The sequence below is a fragment of the Urocampus carinirostris genome, chromosome 10 (genome assembly GCF_059441175.1).
Source record: "Urocampus carinirostris isolate Australia breed hairy pipefish chromosome 10, RoL_Ucar_1.0, whole genome shotgun sequence".
Lineage (NCBI taxonomy): Eukaryota > Metazoa > Chordata > Actinopteri > Syngnathiformes > Syngnathidae > Urocampus > Urocampus carinirostris.
This window is the reverse complement of record NC_142358.1, coordinates 43,577,895-43,590,956: the sequence shown is the minus strand read 5'-3', so window position 1 is coordinate 43,590,956 and position 13,062 is coordinate 43,577,895. Positions and strand designations below refer to the sequence as shown.

Genomic DNA, 13,062 nt, shown 5'->3' with positions numbered 1-13,062 from the left:
AGAAAAAGGAGAGACACAGAGAGTGAAAGAGACAGAGAATGGGAGAAAAGGGGTGGAAAAGAGGGAGAGAGAGAGAGAGAGAAATAAATAGAAGGAGAGTGTCTTTGTTGGAGGCACCTGACTTTGGCAACATCAAGTTGACCTATTTCAACCTGCAGCTTGTTTTTCTCTTGCGCTTCTCTACATGTTGTCTGGCGGGCCGGATTCAATCCCTTAGCGAGCCTGATCTGGCCCGCGGGTCGCCTGTTTGACACCTGTGACTGCTTTGGGAAGTCTTGACTTGAAAAGCGCCATATAAACGCAGATCATTTCATTTCATTCTAATACGGACGATTCGGTAATAACGTCGGAATATCGTAACCGTTTTTTCGAAAGGCATATCAAACTGTCAAAAATAAAACTAGCCCTCAGCACGTGATCGGGTCCGTATTCGCTTTGCTCTGTGAAACAATTCTTAAATTAGCCAATCATCCATAAATGTAAATCACTTATAGCAAGGCAGATGTTTGAATGGTTGACTGGGCCTATTCTAAATATTACAAGCTAATAATAAGCCCATAGGTTTTGATTTTTGAAACGCATATTAAAGGATTTTATACATTTTGACTATAAAGGATTTTATACGATTGACTCATAATGCAATGAAGATTTTCACTGAGTGGGCTGTAGTTGAATGTACAAGGTCAGGGCAGGCTGTTCGAAATGCATCCTGTTTTGTCTAGGGAATTTTGATAACAGGACTCTTGGAGGCGATGTTGTTTTGGGAAGCCAGACATCAAGGCGCTTGTGGATGAGATGGTGAAGCCCAGGGGGGGCTTCCTCGGCACGCCCACGGGAGGAGCCGGCACACCATCTTGCGGGGAGACGTGGGCCGATAAGAAAAAGCTAAAGGACTTCAGAAGAAGGCTTCCCACGGATGCGAACGTCACTTCGGCCGTCTTCGATGGCTTTCACTTAGTTAAATTGTTAGGTAAAATAAATCTGCCCCCGGGTGGAAATTTCAGCTTCCTGGTCATTTTTCCCTCAAGAAACGAGCGCGCATAAATTGACAGGTGAATGTAAGTTGTGTTTGGTGAATAGAGTCAGATAACTCATTCAAAGAATTTGGTAAACGCTACATTTGGATCATTTAATTCCCGACAATGTGAAACTGGGAAGTTTCCAACTCAAGTATTCAAAATGTTAAGAATGTTAAGGTCATAAAGACCGAGGCATCTCCCGTTGTTCCGATTCATCAAATAACAGACCAGATTACTTACGGATGAACGGAATCATCAAATACTGTTTGGTTTTTTTGCAGCCCTTGCCGAGTCTCTCGTTTTTTTTGTGTTTTTATGAAGAAAACATCAACTCGCTGGATTCCCGTTGGCTCAAATAACACTGACCGACTTGGAAATGAGTCTGTTTTGCTAAAAGGCCGCTTACTCTCTCCCAAAGTCTTTTGGAATTGGTTCCAATGGACCGCAGCCTCACTGACAACAAGATGGCAGCTTCTTCTTCTTCTTGGGGTTGCTGTCGCTGCTGGTGGCGGCGGCGCTCCGGATTTCTGTCAGGAAAAAAACATGAAGACCTTAACCTTCCGATACGTGGCCTTTTCCAGAAGTCCATCCACGATTGCGCACACTTGTGCAGGATAATCACGCTTCAAAATGGATCCATTACTTTTTGGCTCTAAATTGGATAAACCCTGTCAAATTGTGTCGATTTCTTTTGTGAATTTCATTGGCTAACCAATGTGTCTATCGTGATCTGAATCGGTCACGACTGGCTAAAGTTATTTGGAGGTAAAATAAGGCACGTCTGTCTGTTGGATACAGGGCCTCGCAGGCTGTTGCAAATACTCCATAGTGGCAGGAGTTTGTTCATTTGTAAAAGGGAATTATGGGGCAAAACAGACAGATCGGAACAAGGATGGTCAAATGAGGTAGAAATGCTTTTAGGCGGATTTTTTTTTCATCTTTCAGCCTCATCAAGTGTTTTGGAGTCAATATTTTACCAATGGATTCAATGGACTGTCCTGAATGTAATGAGACAATGATAGTCAAACGAGGTAGAAATGCTTTTAGGCAGACTTTTTTCCATCTGTAGGCCTTATCGAGTGTTTTGGAGTCAATATTCTACAGTTGGATTCACTGGACTGTCCTGAATGTAACAGGACAATGATTGTAAAACGAGGTAGAAATGTTTCTAGGTGGATTTTTTTCCATCTGTAGGCCTTATCGAGTGTTTTGGAGTCAATATTTTACGGTTGGATTCACTGGACTGTCCCGAATGTAACAAGACAACGATTGTAAAACGAGGTAGAAATGCTTTTAGGCGGATTTTTTTCATCTGTGTTCAAAATGTAGCGAAAAAAGCAGCGTTTTGTAGACCGGAATTCCCGATACTCACGGACGACGTCGCCGATTGGCCGACTGGCGCTCTTCTCCAGTTCGGCCAGGACGCTGTTTTCAAACGCCAGCGACGCCACCCGGAAGAAAAACTCCGTCACGTTCTCACCTGTGAGAGAACAAATAAATACCGTTATGTTTTTGGAGGATGATGGACCCATGTGGGGGAGGTATAAACTGAAAACAAGGATGGTGTTTATGAACAAAATCAGGACTAAAGTACCAAAGTGGGCACAAAGACAATAACATTGGTGTTGAACAGCAAGGCGGTGCAGTGGTTAGCGCGTGTGCGGCACAGTTCTGAGGTCATGAGATCGAACCCCCTGTGTGGAGTTTGCATGTTCTCCCTGTGCTTGCGTGGGCTTCCCCCGGGCACTCCGGTTTCCTCCCACATTCCAAAATAACGCATGTCAGGTGAAATGGCCGGTCCAAATTGTCCCTAGGTGTGAATGAGCGAGCGAATTGTCTGTCCCTGTGTGGCAAGCAGTTGAGGGGTGTCCCTTGCCCACTGCCAGAAGATGGCTGGGATGGGCTCCGGCACCCCCGCCACCCTACTGAGGATAAGCGGTCCAGATAATGGATGGATGGGTTATTTTATAACGTGGACTTTTGCCGTCCTCGTTTGATAAGCAAAGGTAATTGCAATCGCCAAACATTTGAATTTCGGTCAGCCCGGGCAAGCGTCTGACCTGTGAGCGAGGAGAGCGTCCAATACTCGGCTCTCATCTCCTGCGCCACCTGCAGGGCGTCCCGTTCCATCTGCGCGTACTGGGCCGGAGACTGCAACGGAAAAAGCAAACGGATGGCATCGCGGGCGAGATGGCAAACGGTGACGAGGGGGCGGGACTTGCACTCAGGTCTTTCTTGGTGCCGACCAGGAAGAGTTGGACGGCCGTCGGGTCGTTTTCTCGCAAAGCGTCTTCCAGCCATTGCCTGGAAACAAACCGCGACAAATTCTCAAAAAAATGATGATTTTTTTTTTAAATGCTCATTTTAAAGACTTCAGTGTATGTGTGAATGTGTTTTTGATTCGATGCAGAGCGCTCGTCTTGGGATCAAGAGATCGCAGGTTCGATTCCCGGCTCCTCCGTGTTATATGTCAAAGTGTCCTTGGGCAAGACACTGAATCCCTAATGCCCCCAAAAAGAAGGTAGGCTGCATGGCCGCTATTGGTGTGTGACTGTGTGTGTGTGTGAATGGGTAAGTGTGAAGCACATTGTAAAACGCTTTGGGAGCACTTCATTGTCTTGAAAAGCGTTAGAGAAATGCAGAACATTTACCATTGACATTCGCATTTATAACTCGTTAGCACGACTCATATGCATTTAGCCGATAGCATGTAGCCGTTAGCATGAATTGCTAGCATAACTCCTTAGCATGTAGCGGTTACCATAACTCGTTATCATGTATCCGTTAGCATGACACGTTCGGATTTAGCTGTTAGCATGACTCGTTGCCATGCAGCCATTAGCATGTAGCCGTTAGCATGTAACGGTTAGCACTTAGTGTTTGGCAAGACTCGTTTGCATGTAGTCATTAGCATGTAGCCGTCAGCATAACGTCTTGAGATCAAGAGGTCGCAGGTTCGATTCCCGGCTCCTCCAGGTTATATGTCGAGGTGTCCTTGGGCAAGACACTGAATCCCTAATGCCCCAAATAAGCAGGTAGGCGCCTTGCATGGCTGCATGGCCGCTATTGGTGTGTGAGTGAATGGGTAAGTGTGAAGCACATTGTAAAGCGCTTTGAGAGCTCTTCAGTGACTTGAAAAGTGCTATAGAAAAGCAGACCATTTACCATTTACTGTTGATTTCCATCTAAGACGTGGGTGTCAAATGATTTGCCTTCAAAAGCTACTTTGATTTGAAGTCAAATGACATGAAAGGTGGCTTTCCTCAATGTTTTCTGGTTGATCAATCAAGTCAGCAGATACAGCAACAACGGGTGCTTTGCGAGCGGCACTTAGCGACATCCGGTGGACACATTTTAAACAACGAATCCGTTCCACGTGATGCAGCTCATTTTTCTCTTGAGCTTCTCTCGACATCGTCTCACATAAAACGACGGGACGGGCCTCGTTTGGCCCGCAGGCCGTAGGTTTGACACGTGTCTTCTATGTGAAGGATTTTATACATTTGACTATAAAGGATTTTATTCGATTGACTCATAATGCAATGAAGATTTTCACTGACTGGGGTGTAGTTCAATGTCAGGGCAGGCTGCTCCAAAAGCAGAATATTTGGTCTAGTTCTGTTGATGACAGGACTCTGACGGAGGACGGAAGGCGTTGTTTTGAGAAACGCTCGGCATTGTTTTGAGTACCGCAGACATGGGGACACTTCCACGAGATGGTGAAGCCCACGGGGCTTCCTTGGCGCGCCCACGGGAGGAGTCGGCACACCATTATGCGGGGAGAAGATGGCCAATAGGAGAAAGCTAAAGGACTTGAGAAAAAGGCTTCCCAGAGACTCCAACGTCACTAATTCAGCCGTTTTTGATAGAGTACACTTAGTTAAATTGTTAAGGATTTTGAATCTGCCCCCGTGTGAAAATGTCGGCATCCTCTGTTCATCTTTTCCCTCAAGAAACGGTCGTGCATAAATTGTTGGGTGAATCTAGGTTGTGTTTGGTTCATGGAGTCAGATCACTCATTCCAACAATTTGGTAAACGCTACATTTTGATCATTAATTCCCAACATATGTAAAAGATTCTTGATTCAGAAAATCAGAAAACAACAATTTTAAAAAGGCAAATGAGCCGCAGCAAAGACAAAACGGAACGACTAAATTCAATCAGAAATCGAATCCTATTCAAAAATTTGGCAAAAAAGAACAATCATTAATAATAATTAAAAAAACGAGATTCATCTCCTATTTAAATTGTGCAAAAGGATTGGAGTTGAACCTTTACCTGGTGTGTTCCAAGGAGGCCACGTCCGTCACGTCAAAAACGATGATCACCACTAAACGAAACAGGAAATGGAATTTCTGTGGGGATTCTCAAAGCGCTTCAAAAAAAAATTGAATACCTTGAGCCGCCCTGTAGTAAGTGGAAGCGATGCACTTGAACCTCTCCTGCCCGGCCGTGTCCCACCTTCATCCAAAACACCAGAAGAGTGAGCGGGGGGACATTGGGACGGGGATCTCAATGGAAGCCACTTACAGTTGCATACTGAAGGGGACGCCGAGCACCTGGAAGCGCTCCATCTCAAAGTCCACGCCGATGGTGGCCTTGTAGTTTTTGTCAAAAACCTCCTTGCAAAACCTAAAACACAACGCCATTTTTCATGCCAGTTTCTAAGCAGTCTTCTCGATATTCTTCTGTTTTTCTATAGAGTGCCGTGTCTAATCTCAACGCGTTTAAGGTTTCACCGTGTCGTTATCCGTGACGATAAGGACGAACCCAATTCAATCATACTGCCTTAACCAGCGTGTCAGTCATTTCTTTTTGAAATAAAATAACATCAGGCTGGGTGTTTCCACAAAAGTTCTCTGGTTGATCAATGCTAGTCAGCAATGACAGCCAGAGTGGGTGCTTTGTGAGTGGCTCTTGGTTTCGGCAGTGTCCGGCGGACACATTTAAAACTACGGATCGTCGTTTGTGCGATGAGGCTCATTTGTTTCTTGTGCTTCTCTCAGAACTGGCTTGCGGCTAATCCCCGCCCCTTTACTCACGCGGACAAAGATTGAAGATTGTGTGAAGAGCGCTATGGCGGGTGTGACAGTAGGAGACATTTCCCAGGAGGCGATTGGACCCACAAAGATCACATAGCATCCCAAAGTCCCCTATAGAGCCTCGATGATGCATCTAAGGCTTACATTCTTCATTTCATAGTCGAAAGGTCGACGACATACTTCAGCTTCAGGTAAAAATATACAGGTCGCAATTCGTCACCATCGTAAACAAGTTAGAGGATCAGAGTTTTTAATGCACTTAAAGGATTTTATACATTTGATTTTATAGGATTGACTACAAATGACATGTATTCAGTTTAATGCAATAAAGATGTTCACTGACTGTGCTTCGGTTCAGTGTACACGGAAGGTCGGGGCTGGCTGTGTGAAACGAGAGACGTATTTCTGATAACAGAATGCCTGTGAGTGCTGACGCAGAAGGCCAGACGCAGAAGTGCAGACGTCGGGGCGCCGCTCGTATGCGTAGATTGTGGAGCCCGGACGACACGAGACGGTTAATGTTAAATGCAGATGACACATAGCCAATAGGATGTCTTTGCTTTGTTTGTGATATGTATAAATGATCCTGGGCAACTTGGATGGTAGCGGTCTCTGATTGGGTACACTTAGATCTGCTGTTAGGAATAATAAACATCCGCCCCCCGGGTGCAAATGCCGGCTCCCTCAATGAATGACCTAACTTGACGTGACTCGTAGACGCTAACTGTTGAGATGTCTTGTTACAAATAACTCCGACAAAGTGACAATATGCAGCCTCAAATACTTTGTTGAATTACTTTATAACCAATGTAACCGTCCTTATGAACTTTATCTACGTTGAGTTGGTGCCGCAGACAACCGCATCGCTTTCACCGAAGCAGACGCTTGTCACTATTTAAAGGTGGCTTCGGAAAGGGTAAACAAAATACACCGCGTCGCCCAGCTTCTCAGGATCCCCCATGCACATGGTTTGATCCGTTTAAAGTTAAACACACAAAAAATCGGACAAATGGTCTGCATTTCTCTAGCGCTTTTCAAGTCAATGAAATCCTCCCAAAGCGCTTGACAATGTGCTTCACACTTACCCATTCACACACACACACACACACACCAATAGCGACCGTGCAGCCATGCAAGGCGCCGACTTGCTTTATCGGGGGCATTAGGGATTCAGTGCCTTCCCCAAGGACACTTCGACATATAACACGGAGGAGCCGAAAATCGAACCTGCGATCTCTCGATCCCAAGACGAGCGCTCTACCTCCTGAGCTAATGCCGCTAATGTATGTTGTTTTTATTGTATTCATTTTTTCCACCACTAGGAGGTGCTAAATCATAAACAATTTCCCGTTAATGCCCCTTTAATCCTTTTTTTAAATGCAAAATTACTATTCCTTGATTTTCAAATTCCTGAATCCTGTCCACTAGGAGGCAGCAGACCATCACGAGTACAGTAATCCCTTGGTATAACACCATTTACTTTTCACAGTTTCGCTACTTCATTGATTTGCATTGTGCATGGTGTTCTGTATTCTGAAACTGTCTCCCCAATTTTTTTAGGGTACTGAAGAATGACAACGCATTTCTATGGAAGAGGGAACTCGGGTTGTCCGCGAGCGTCGGGTTTGCAGACTGCACTTTAATTGGTTTGAACGTTTGAGGGCGGGGCTTATCCATAGGTCAACAGTCTCGCGAGCCGGATGAAATCTGTTGCCGGGCACGATCTGGCCCGCGGGCCGTATGCTTGGTCGAGTATGAGAAAATGCAGATAAAACGGGCAAAATCTGCCGTGGCGTCGAACACGATAGTAAGAACCGAGTGTGGCCATGTCACCTGTTGATGAGGCAGGTTTTTCCCACGGCCAAGTCGCCCACCACGATCACTTTGGCTGTTTTGAACCTAAAGAGAAGAAGAAGAAGAGGAGAGTCAAACGCGCCCTCTTCTTCTTCTTTTGACGGTGACGTTGGCATTGGCGGTACCTGACGGTGCCGGTGCGCTGCTCCTGGCACGCCGCTTTGACTTTGGGGTCGAAGTGGCGTTCGGTGTGGAGCGCCGCGTCTTCTCGGAAGCACTGGAAAACAAAGGCCAAAATACAGTTTCTCTCCAAAAACGGCCACCAGCGGCGCTCGAGTACAAAAGGTAAGATTTAGACCGGTGCAATTGTGCGCCGAGGTAGACCGTATCCTCTTAGTTTACGTTCGATTGCCCGTATGACAAAGGTTCTTTCCGATCAAGAGGAAGACGCCCTTGATGGCGACAGTTACAAGGTGAAAGATGAGGACGGTTTACCGTGAATTTCGCATTTGCGGTACGGCTTTTTTGACAGCTACATTTTATGCGCTGCGAGCGTGTTAAGAGTAGGGTGGTGGTACCTTTTATGAAAGTTATATTATTATTATTAAAGCTTTGAAAACTCTCGGTGTACCGTCTTTCTTTGTAAATATGTGTAACCCATGTATAATATGTATTTGCAACTGTATATTTTTGTAATGTATTTGTATTTATTTTTGACACGTATTCTGATATGTTTTGCACGGGTGAACGAAAAAGGAGGGGCAGAACAAACGCGGGGTGCCGAGTTTAAGTGGGGACCGCTAAAGGTGAGGGACAGACAAGGAAAGAAGAGGGGGTGAAAAGTTGGTTAAAGAAAAAGGAGTTGCGTGAGTAAATGTGTTCATCTGATATATTATTCCCACCCTTACCTTTGGAAATATACACTTTTTTCCTTGGATTACTTTCAACCGGACCCGGACTCTGCAGGTCTGCATCAAACCTTAAGTACCGGTATCGTTTTCCAATCATTTTGCCGGCTGTGATTTTTGGACCGTGGACTTTAATGAAGGACATTTAGTTTCAATCGCGGGACTTAAAGTCGGGTTTGGGTTAATTTTGTGTTTGTGTTACATGTTTAAATGTGGGCGCCTGCGGCTTATATACAGGTGCGGCTTGTGTATGTACAAAATCGGTTTTCCTCTTAAAATGTGGTGGCTGCGGCTTACAATCAGGTGCGCGCTATAGTCCGGAATTTACGGTAGAATAGAATATACATTTATTGGCATTGTTACAAAATGGGTTGAACATATTGTGACAACGAAATTGGACGTGGCACTCCAGTTTCACATTTTACAGTGAGGATAAAAGAAAACAAAGAAGATAAAAGTTATAATTTACACAAGAAAGTGTGGGCATGTAGGATGTTACATACAGTTTTGGGATCATATTAGTGCAATATAGGCAACATTGTGCAAATAGCTGTGTTGGAGGAAGGGACGTGAAAAACAAGCTGGATTTGGTCCGGGTGTGTTGGGGGAGTGAGACATTAACTGGTTCAGGTGTGTTTGAGGAAGGAATTGTGAACGGGCTATTCGGGTGCGTTGAATAACAGAAAAGTGTCCCGACAACCCTCGTCTGATCGTTTGTGAACCTACGCTACACGCTAAGCAAACTTTTGTGACTCTTGACTCTATCCTGCCCTGTTGTTCTGTCTGATTCCCGTTCAGGCGTGTTGGAGAAGAGAAATGTGAACGAGAGGTTGCATTTGGTTCAGGTGTTTCAGAAAAGGAAGACGTGGACAACAGGCTCGTTTCAGTTGAAGCGTGTCGGAGGAGGGAAAGGTTTTACCCGAGGCAGTTCCAGGATGACGCGATCCTTGCGGACGGGAGGCAGGACGCTCATGGTCGGACCTCGTCTTGACATCCAACCTGTGGGGAATAAGTCCAACTTACTTTTTTGTTACACACAAAAAATGTTCTGTACTAGATAGATGTCTAGATAGACAAATGTCTAGATAGACAATTGTCTAGTTAGATGTCTAGATAGATGTCTGGATAGATGTCTGGATAGATAGATGTCTAGATGTCTAGTTGGATAGATGTCTAGATAGATGTCTAGATAGATGGATGTCTAGATAGATAAGAGATAGATGTCTAGATGTCGAGATAGATAGATAGATATAGAGATGTCTAGATGTCGAGATAGATAGATAGATGTTTTACCACATCTATTTGAACTGAACTTATTGTAGTGAGGGGGTACAAAGTCCATACAGACACTATTTTAGATTATGAGCTATTCTTTTTCTAGTTTTATCGTATTCCTCATATTCTTTTCATCTTGTTTTTTCTTAAAAATTTGACAAAATATATTTTCAATAAAAATGTGAGGATGGTGAGAGAAAATATATAAAAAGGGGAGATAATCAAAAACTGAAATACTGTATAAGAAACAATATCTTCATACAGTTCTGAGGTCATGAGATCGAAACTCCCTGTGTGGAGTTTGCATGTTCTCTCCGTGCTTGCGTGGGTTTCCTCCGGGCACTCCGGTTTCCTCCCACATTCCAAAAACATGCATGTCAGGTGAATTGGCCGGTCCAAATCGTCCCTAGGTGTGAATGAGCGAGTGAATTGTCTGTCCCCGTGTGCCCTGCGATTGGCTGGCAAGCAGTTCAGGGTGTCCCCTGCCCACTGCCCGATGATTGCAGGGATGGGCTCCAGCCCCCCCCGCGACCCTACTGAGGATAAGCGGTGCAGATAATAGATGGATGGATTTTCATACAGGTTTTACATCAGGTGATGGTGTTATGGCGGTCTGAGCAGCCCTTTATGACATTTTGTGATTAAGGGCCAAACAAATAAAGGTGATTTCACTACATCATTAAGGAGCATTTTTTTTCCCAACTGTATTTTCTTGGTCTTTTGAGTTTGAGTAGAACTATTTCATTATCTTAACCTTTATAGACAAGTAAATAGGGAAAGTAATCATTAAATGAGCCAAAATATCATCCCTCACCTCCTTCATTATTTTGCCAAATGATTTTGAACCTGACGTTTTTTAGTGTGCACAAGAAAAGGCGCAAAAAATGAGTTACTATTTTGTCAAGATACCACCTTGAAATAAGTCAATTTATCTTATTATTTCCCCATAATTTGTCTGTTTTATTTCACTAAATGATTTGGAACTGGACTTTTGTCATTAGGTTTTGCAGACACACGAGAAGAGTTGCAAAATCAAAAATCAATACATACATATCTACTACTAAAATAATATAATGAAAAATAACACTTGAAATGAGCAAAATGACCTTCCTATTTGACACGATCTTCCCTATTACTTTGTATTATTCTACAAAATTATTTCGAATTGGACTACTTGCAGCGTAGAGTTGCAAACACACAACGAGAAGAAAATGTAAAAAAAAAGGGAATAAAATGTATTGCCATTGATACAATTGTAAATGTAATTCTGCATTTCTAAAGCGCTTTACAATGTGTTTCACACTTTTCCCTTTTACACAATAACTCACCGTTAGCAGCGTCAGCCATGCAAGGCAACTAACTAACTAACTAACTACACAGTGAAACCTTGTTTGTCGCAGGGGTTACGTTATAATAACCTAATTTGGCATATATGTGTACATATTACACCACAATGTTATTGACACTGTCACGGTCCTGCACCCATGTTGTTTTTTGTGACTCTCTATTGTCCTCCTACCTGTATTAGTGTTCCTTCCCCTTGGTTCCTTGCTAGTTCCTTCTAAAATGAGCTTAATGATCTTCCAATTGAACAATCTGTCTGCCTAATTTTCTGCAATGGAGAGTTGCACTGCCATTCTGTCAAAAAAAGCAAGGTGAAAATGATTTTAATCGTTATTTATTTGTGATTCGTGTTTGTTTTTTCTGCGACCCAATCAAAGCTTGCAATGGAGTGGAGTCCGTTGCCATGGCGACGCATACAGAGCAACAACGAGGCCGAAGCTATTTCAACTTTACTTCAAGACAAACGGACTGTAAGCTTCTATTTAGACATTTTCTGCGCCATTTGGAGAGCAAAGAAGTTTTTTGGAGGAGTGAGAATCTTAGGGGAAGATATTTGCAAGGGTGGGAGGAAGAAAACGTGACTCACTCCTTAAGCAAGAAAAAAGACGACAAAAAAGAAGCAGACAACTTTAATCGGGTTATCACCTCAATTTAAATCCGATTGTCTGTAAAGAGACATAGTGCCCCCCCCACCCCCTTACCCATAAAAAATGAAAGAATTGACGTCAACTCGAAAAAGAAAAGAAAAAACTCTTACTTGAGAAAGACGAGATGTTGCAGAGTCTTCTCCTTGATCTTCTTGACTTTTCTCCCTTTATGAACTCAAAGTGAAGCCAACGCGGTCATTCTTGTAGGCAGGAGTTGGATTTGGGGGTAACTTATTCGTACTTTAAAGAAAAAGTGTGAAGAAAGAATGAAAAATGTATCTGTAGTTCATCCCAAGTGGGGCAAAACGCTTGCGCGACTCCTGCCGGACGAAGAGACAAACTACCGGAAGTACACGAGAGAAATGCGGAAGTACAACCGGACGTGACGTAAGCAATGAAAGCACGACAATTGACTTTATAACAAACGGTATAAACTACAAATATTTATTTGTATTAGTGGTTTATGCTGTTTTTATGTTGTGCATAAAATACATTAAATAACACACAAGAAGTGCACAATTCACAAATACAATTAAAATCTATAGTAAGATATGAAAAATGGACAAAATGAGCCAAATGATTTCCTAATTTGATACAGTTTGTCCTTTATTTTTCGGCGGCACTTTACTAAATTATTTGTAGCTGGAACTTTTTGTAGTGTGACGCTGTAAACGCACAACAAATGGTTACTGGTCTGCATTTCTATAGCCCTTTTCAAGTCAATGAAGACTTCCCAAAGCGCTTTACAATGTGCTTCACGCTTACCCATTCACACACACACACTTATACACTGGTAGCGCCGTCAGCCATGCAAGGCAACATCCTGCTTATCAAGGCCATACGTATATCAATATCGGCAACATATGCAAAATAATCTCGAACTAAGCCAATGTATCCTTGCTTGGAATATGCCGATCTACTTGTGATCCCAAGAGCCAAGAAGAAATCCTGAGGTTCGGGAGCATTCTCCATTAGGGCCCTGATGTTGTGGAACGCTCCGCCCCCTGAGATTCCATCGGCGGCATCGGTAAA

The 13,062-nt window shown here is 43.6% G+C and overlaps 1 protein-coding gene across 1 annotated transcript; it reads right to left on the bottom strand.

Moving 5' to 3' along the window:
• Positions 1 to 1,115: 1,115 nt before the first annotated feature.
• Positions 1,116 to 12,392, bottom strand: rab34a (RAB34, member RAS oncogene family a). The gene is made up of 11 exons (XM_088345937.1): positions 12,141 to 12,392; positions 9,684 to 9,763; positions 8,042 to 8,133; positions 7,896 to 7,961; positions 5,551 to 5,652; positions 5,417 to 5,481; positions 5,299 to 5,350; positions 3,242 to 3,323; positions 3,080 to 3,170; positions 2,392 to 2,499; positions 1,116 to 1,546 (listed from the first exon to the last, which is right to left on the bottom strand). The coding sequence occupies exons 2-11, from the start codon at positions 9,756 to 9,758 to the stop codon at positions 1,470 to 1,472; spliced, it is 810 nt and encodes a 269-aa protein (XP_088202063.1). The 5' UTR covers positions 9,759 to 9,763; positions 12,141 to 12,392; the 3' UTR covers positions 1,116 to 1,469.
• Positions 12,393 to 13,062: the final 670 nt, after the last annotated feature.